At 62.9% G+C, this 6,894-nt stretch overlaps 3 protein-coding genes across 3 annotated transcripts in view; 1 reads left to right on the plus strand and 2 right to left on the minus strand.

Annotated features, from left to right (window-relative positions):
* H696_00228 (hypothetical protein) overlaps positions 1 to 1,700 on the plus strand; it is a 2,904-nt gene extending 1,204 nt beyond the window's left edge. The window contains exons 5-8 of the mRNA XM_009494073.1: positions 141 to 359; positions 453 to 592; positions 797 to 936; positions 1,091 to 1,700. Coding sequence (XP_009492348.1) covers positions 141 to 359; positions 453 to 592; positions 797 to 936; positions 1,091 to 1,522 — 931 coding nt within the window. The 3' untranslated portion in view covers positions 1,523 to 1,700. The remainder of the gene's footprint in view (positions 1 to 140; positions 360 to 452; positions 593 to 796; positions 937 to 1,090) is intronic.
* Positions 1,701 to 1,893: 193 nt separating this feature from the next.
* Positions 1,894 to 5,251, minus strand: H696_00229 (hypothetical protein). Its single transcript, XM_009494074.1, has 5 exons — positions 4,294 to 5,251; positions 3,561 to 4,177; positions 3,328 to 3,418; positions 2,639 to 3,182; positions 1,894 to 2,420 (listed from the first exon to the last, which is right to left on the minus strand). Exons 1-5 carry the CDS (start codon positions 5,173 to 5,175, stop codon positions 1,963 to 1,965), a joined length of 2,592 nt encoding a protein of 863 aa, XP_009492349.1. The 5' UTR covers positions 5,176 to 5,251; the 3' UTR covers positions 1,894 to 1,962.
* Positions 5,252 to 6,334: 1,083 nt separating this feature from the next.
* The window catches only part of H696_00230 (hypothetical protein), a gene marked incomplete at both ends in the record, with an annotated part of 3,764 nt that continues 3,204 nt past the window's right edge, over positions 6,335 to 6,894 (minus strand). Inside the window, one exon of the mRNA XM_009494075.1 lies at positions 6,335 to 6,807. Coding sequence (XP_009492350.1) covers positions 6,335 to 6,807 — 473 coding nt within the window. The remainder of the gene's footprint in view (positions 6,808 to 6,894) is intronic.

A 6,894-nucleotide genomic window follows, 5' to 3' on the forward strand; every position in this document is an offset into this window, starting at 1 on the left:
GGGGGGGGGGGGCGGGAACAGTCATTAGCTCTTCTCTTCGTTTCCGCCAGCGGCCGGTGATGATGGCTCCGATGCTGTTGCTGGGGATCTGGAGCGGGGGGAGATCTCGCATCTGCGTCACTGACCTCCCGTGTATGTAGGTCTCGCCGCGTCACGCACAATGTTTCGCAGTTCAGCCACTGCCTGGCGCAGGGGCGCGTGGGCAGCGGCTTCGATGTGTCCTCGGCTGTCCATGGGTCGCATCAGTACCGGCGGTTCTCGCCGGCGGCTTTGACCACTCTGCTGGCCGAGTCGGCCGAGGACGATGAGGGCTTCGTCTCGCCTCCGGTCGCCACTGTCTTCCGGCTTTTGGATGACCAGTGCGTTTGCCTTCATCTTCCACTCTACACTCTCCTCTAAACTAATGAGCCTAACATGTGGCCTCCCCCCTCCCCCTCCCTTCTCTGTGCCAGCGCCGCCTGGGATTCGGAGGCCTCGCCGGTTACCCTGCCTCCTGGCATTTCCATGGTCTTGGCCGACATCGACGCCGGTACCAACACCCCCTCCATGATTGGACAGGTGAACAGCTGGCGCAAGGCCGTCCCGACTGAATGTGCGTGAGCCGTACACAAAATGCCAATGTGCCTGCCTGTCAAATGGGTGGGAGGGAGAAGTGGCGGGGGGGGGGGGGGGGATGACGATGGAGTGAGGAGCGTGATCGGATTACATCCCCCTTTTTTCTCGGATGCCGATGTAAACATGTTTATATGGATATATATATATGTATCTGACCCATCAGGTACACCCGATCGTGTAGCTCTCCAGCTGTGGACGGATCTGGCCGCAGCCAATGCCAAAGTGGTGGCCGTGCTTGACTCTCTGAATGAGCGCCATGCCACCGACCCGGTCGAGTACACTGCGGCTCTGGATGTTTGCTCGACGCTCCGGTCGCATGAGGTGCGTGCGCAAGTCTGAAAACTGATCTTGCCACATATATATATATATATACGTGCTGCATGCATGCGTGTGCCTACCTTGGCCGAAGGCAAGAGATATCAGTGCCAAGCAGTAACTCTGACAAATATGCACATGGATTCATGCTCATTCACAGTGGGCCCAAGCTCTGCCCAACAGTCCGACCGCCGCGGCACTGGTGGCCCTGGCTGAGGCCGGCTCCGCCGTGCGGGCCTTCCTCCGGCGCATGGGTGACGAATCCGGGGCGCCGATTGAGCCGCGTGCGCAGACCCTCCTGATTGATCACACTCTGGCCCAGGCGCCGGGGGCCATCTTTGGCTGCGTCCCCGGGGCCGGTGGCTTTGATGCCGTGGCCTGCCTTTGCATTGGCCAAGTGGGGCGTCAGAATATTGTCAACTTGTGGGAGAGTCTGGCCGCTGCTGGAGATACCGTGACTTCGATCCTTTGCCCCTCGCCGGAGGCCGAGACCGCTGAGGTCCTCGCCCAGGTGCGCGACATCGTTGGGGGTCTGTGTCCGCTGGTGTCAGATGCTGGCCAGGTCGGCCTGAGCCTGTCGACCGTGGCTTAGGTATGTGCGTGTGCGTGTGCACTCGCGCGTCTGCTGAGAGCACGCGCCCATATGCACATGTAGGCGCGCATAGTTTCCATGCAAATACCCTGGACCTATGCGCTTTTGAAGGCTGCATCCCACCCGAATGCAAAACGATCTTTGTGGTGTGAAATAAGCAAACATCGCAGTCACTGAACAGGGAAGCGTGTGTGGGGCGGGGGGGGTGATGATGGGAGAAGAGATCTCTGTGATTCTTGTGCGCCGCAGGCCGGAGCCGTCTATGTGTTTGTGTATTGGAGATGCACATGGTGGGCACTCGCATGCACATGTGCACAGCACATGAACACGCCCGCACAATAGATGAGAATAGAGAGAGAGAGAGAGAGAGAGAGAGGGGGGGGGGGGGGGGAGAGGGGAGGGGAGAGGAGGTGGTATTTGTGGCTCAGGTCTAGAGATGCCTACTGAGTGATCTTCTTAAGGGCCAGATTCTTGCGCTGCTGCTGCACGGCCTTCTTACTTTGAGCCGAGCGACGCGCATTGGTAGCCGGAGATGGGGTGGAGGAGGAGGATGATGATGGCCGGGCTTCGGGGGCAGCTTTATCTGCGGGAGTTCGGTTCGGCCGAACAAGCGTGGGCGCCGGGCGAGCGTCAGGCCGAGAGCCAGCTCCAGTGGCGCCTGTCGTCCGCCCGCCCTCCGCCCGGGAATCCTGATCCGGGCCATCCCGGGACCGGTCAAACTGCGACAGGTTCTCCTGCACCAGCTCGTATGTGTCGTCATAGTCATCCTCATAGGTACTCAGAAGCAGGCGTGTACTCTCGATGGCTGCACGGCGGTCGTCGGTCGAAATCATGCCGGATTTGCTGCTCTGACCTGTGCCACCAGCCTGGCGCAGGACGGTAACGTTGGTTGTGATTTCTGAGACAACAGGAAGGGCAGACAGAGAAGAGCGAGCGCGCGCGAGAGAGGGGGGGAGAGAGAGAGAGGGGGGGAGGGAGGCCCGCGGGCGAGCAGGCCCACGCGCACGCGCGCGCGGAACGGGGAGACGCGGAGGGAGAGAGGAGATGGTTAGAGAAGACAGAGGTGCGAGACAGAAAGAGATGAGGAGGATCAGGATGGGGAATAGCCACACGCACCAGGTGCGCCCCAGACCGTCCCACGAGCCTGATGGATGGATACGGGCCGGGCGGCTGGGCGCAGGATCTCGCGCATTTCCTCAAGGGTAAAGCTGGCCACTGTGTCGCCGAGGGCCGGGAAGTGTGACTGCCCTTCCAACAAGCGAGAGCAGAGAAGCTCCACATTCCCCCCGAGCGAGCGCAAGGCCAACAGAAGGAACCCATCGCCAAACTGCCCGGGCAGGATGTCCGCCACCATGCCGATGGCCTGGTGCTCATCCTCCTTGACGGGGGACCGCATTAGGTCGAAGAGGGCGCGATCCATGCCAAGAGGCGGGTCAATGTCCGCGCCATCGGCGACATCCTCGCCGCCGGCCGTGGACCCGGCGCTGGCAAAGGCCTCGAGGATCTGATGCTTTTCCGCCGTGAAAGTCTCGAAGTACCGAGAAAGGATGTCGGCAAAGAGACCCTCGTCGAAGGCGGCCGAAGACTTGAAGTTAAACAGGGCTGCTGACACACCGATGGCATTGTCGATGCATTCAATAAGGTCATAACGGGGAGGATACTGGATGTGGCAGGCAATGGGGTGTGGCAGAAGGGGGAAGGGGGCAAAAGACATCAGTAACAGAGGGAAAGAGAGAGAGAGAGGGGGGGGGGGAGGGAGGGAGGGAGATCAGGCATAAAGTCTGAAATGGAATGGAGCAACGCACCGCGTGATCCTGCTTGGAGACGAGCACCAGGAAGTTGGTCACCGTCTTCAGCTGCGAGGGGGTGATCGAGCCGGTCTCGGGATGAATGAGGCTATTCAGACGGAGGTGTTAGATAAAGAGAGGCAGAGAGAGAGAGAGAGAAAGAGAGAAAAAATAAAGAGAGAGAGAGAGATAGAGAGAGGGGTCAAGGGCATGAGAGAACACGCCGCGCTGAGGGATGTCTGAAGGCATACCGTCGCACGATGAATGCGTCGAGAAGGCCCTCAAAGAGGCTAATCAACCGTGCCTCCAACAGGATGGCCACCTGGTGAATGAGGTCAATTGGCCGCGCCGCGCGCGTGCCGTCCCCGGCGAAGTCCTCCTCGGTGAAGGACTGCCCTAGCATGTGGAAAAGCTCGGGCAGCAGGCGGAAGTACACCCGAACAAGGGGGCCAGAAGCCAGGTCCGGCCCCAGCCAGCGAGTCATTAGACGCTCGGCCGACCCGGGCAGCCCGCCAGCCGGCAGGATCGACCCCATGCAATGTAGGAACTGCTCCAGCGAAGCCAACTCATCATGCAGAGCGCGCAGGGTCCTGAGCAGGTCGCTGGCCATATCTGGCGCGTCGGTCTCCTCGTCGGCCATTTGCTGGCAGAGAACCTGCCCAGTACCGGTCAGGCGCTCGATGCGAGCCTCCAGCTGCTGGGACTCGGAGATCATCTGCTGCACCTCGCGGAAGCTTCGACTGTGCGCCAGAGCCGAGCGCAGGACATCCCCCATTGGCCCGGGAGCATTGGCCGAAAAGGCTCGGCATGCACGCAACACCGCGTCCATGGTGTAGATGTTGGATTGATCCAGGAGCGACTCGTAATCCTGTGGTAATGGTGTTAGTTGGGCACAAGGTTAACCGAGCAACCAGTGGGCGAGCGAGGGAGGGAGGGAGGGGGAGAAAGAGAAAGAGAGGCAGCGCAGGATGCAAGGGTACACACGTCGGGAGTCAGATGGCGTGACCCCTCGATGGTGGACGCCGCACGGCAGAATGCCGCAAAGACCAGGCGCTGGTGCGTCTCGGCCAGCCGGGCCACCGGATCGGGGACTGGCGAGTGCTTGGTGAAGTCCACCAAGAAGGCATCAGCCGAGGAGGGATGCGGCCCCAGCAAGAGGTAAGCATGCAGGTGAGCAGTCACCGCTGGCGCATATGCAATCGACGACCAGAACTCGGCCCACCGACTGCAAACCACCTCCTGGAGCTGGGACACAAACAGACGCAGGGCACGCTGGTGGAGATCTACCACCTCCGGGGAGGTGACCGGCTCCATGGGAACCAGGGACATGTGATTCATGGAGAAAGTACCACCGGCCTCGGCGGCAGCCATGAGATCCAGCTTGGCGCTGGCCTCCGAGGGCAGACGCATGTGGTGCGCAAGCACCGACAGCGAAATGTACGGCGCAAGCAGGGTACCGGAGGCCTTTTCCGGGGTCATCTGCTCCAACTGCATGCGATGCAGCTCGCGCGGGGCGGCCTGCTGCGCGGTGGTGGCAGAAGACCCGGCAGATCCACGGGCCCGTCGGGGCCGGGTCGCCGTATCCTCGGGAGGTCCATCGTGAGTGCGGCTGTTTTTTTCCCCCCGTCCCTGGGGCCGGGCGTTTGAATCCTTGGAGCCCGTAGACTCGCCTGGCTGCTGTGTGGAGGAGGTCGCAGCGGCCTGCACAGCGTCAGGCTTCTTCGGAAGATTGGGCCGAGTGTGCGACGGGCGGGACGAGTAGGTGGACCGACTGTGTCTGCTGTGGGTCACATGGCTGCGCGAGGCGGCGTTCGGCCCGGAGGACGCCGGCCCACGGCCTGGACGCCCGGAGTATCCGGACGACATGAGTAGCGTGTGTGCGGGGGTGTGAGGCGCTTCGGGGAGGGGGGAGGGGGAGGGGAGGGGGAAGAGGGGAAAGTAGGAGGAGAGGAGGAAAGGGGGGGGGGGCGGATGAGAGAAGGGTCGGAAGTGGGAATGGTGTGGGGCACCGGTGCTTCAGAAAACAACCAGGCCAGCCGAAGAGGCCGTATGTCAAGATGGAGAAGTCCGCCCCGGCCGCTCTCTGGCAAACTGCTGGATCCAGGCTGCCCCCGGGGCCGGCCAAGGGTGGCCGGGTTGCATCACTCGCTGTCTTGCGCGCAAGCGCGTTGCGCATTGGTGGTCATCCAGATCTGCTGGGGCTCGGTGACGGCCGGGCCGGGCCGGGCCGGGCCGGGCCGGGCCGGGCCGGGCCGGGCCGGGCCGGGCCGGGCCGGGCCGGGCCGGGCGGGCGGGGGGAGGGGGCCAAAAGAGATGTCGGTTCCCGGGTGGCCGGACCCCCCTGGTCGAGGGGCACTGCCAGGCTGTCCGGTGGTCCCTGCTTGCGCAAGAAGAAGGCGGCTTCGCGCGCGTGCATCTGTGAAATGTGCACGCGCGCAGCGCGGAGGGGAGTGTCCAGGCGGACTTTAGCTCCGCATGCTGGTGTACCAGAATCTTTAGGTGCCAATGCACAAGTATCCGACCCGGGAGTGGAGGATCGCGGACACCGGAAAGGAGCCGCGATGCTGCGGCGCGAGTCAGCGCGTCTTGGCCACAATCGGAGGAACAAGGACAGTCTATTTCAAGCGATGGGGGGTGGCACATCGCGGGCGGGCACACCAAACTGAGGGGCCATCGCCTTGGAGGGGAAGGAGGAGGGAGGGGGGAGAGAGACGGGAGAGGAGCGCGACACGCCTCGGTGCGTGTCGGGGCCGGGTACCGGACTTGGGGGATAATGTACAGGAAGTGGAGGAATGTGGAGGAGGAAGGGGGCGGGGGAGAGGGACACACGGTCGCCGACACATGCGCATGAGGTAGGAACAAAAAAGGGGGACAGGCGCCGGTCCCACCCCGCAGCGCATGCGGCACCACCGCTCGCAGAGTGGGCCGGCCAGGGCGGGACGGGGCGGGGCTCGAGGCTAAAGATCGCCGAGCGGAGAGAAGGGCATCGCGGAGGGCGGAGAGGGGGAGGGGGCTGCCAGCCAGCCTAGCTGGTGGAGTTGGCGGCCATCGAGCGAATGACCTTGACGAGGGGTGACAACTCGCGGGTGTCGATCAGCCGGAACTCGATGGCGAAGAGGAGGAAGTGTCCGAGGCAGGCGTCCAAGTGACAGCGCTCGTTGAGACCGGTCAGCAGCTCCAGGTGGTCGCGGTAGACGTGGGCATAAATCCGCAGCAAGCGGCGGAAGATCCGGCAGACGATATCGAAGAAGTCGGGGGGGTACTCGGTCTCGAGGCCGATGGGGAAAATGGTGTCGCTGGCCAGCAGGCTCTGGACCCAGCTCAGCAAGCGATCCATGTACTCCGGGGCCGAAAGGCGGACCGGCTTGGCCGTGGACACATCATCGGCCCACCGGTATTCGTGGCGCTTGCCAGCAGACATTGTGGCACAGGTGCTCGCCGTGCAAATGCCAACCAGGCTGCCGTAGATGAGGTTCAGTTGGTTGAAGAAGTCGATGGCTAGATTTAGGGGGGGAGGGGATGGAGGCACAGTCAGTATCCCCGCCCGGGGCAGGACGGAGAGGGAGGGGGGAGAGAGAGGGGGGG

This window comes from Fonticula alba (assembly GCF_000388065.1).
Source record: "Fonticula alba strain ATCC 38817 unplaced genomic scaffold supercont2.1, whole genome shotgun sequence".
NCBI classification, from domain to species: domain Eukaryota; order Rotosphaerida; family Fonticulaceae; genus Fonticula; species Fonticula alba.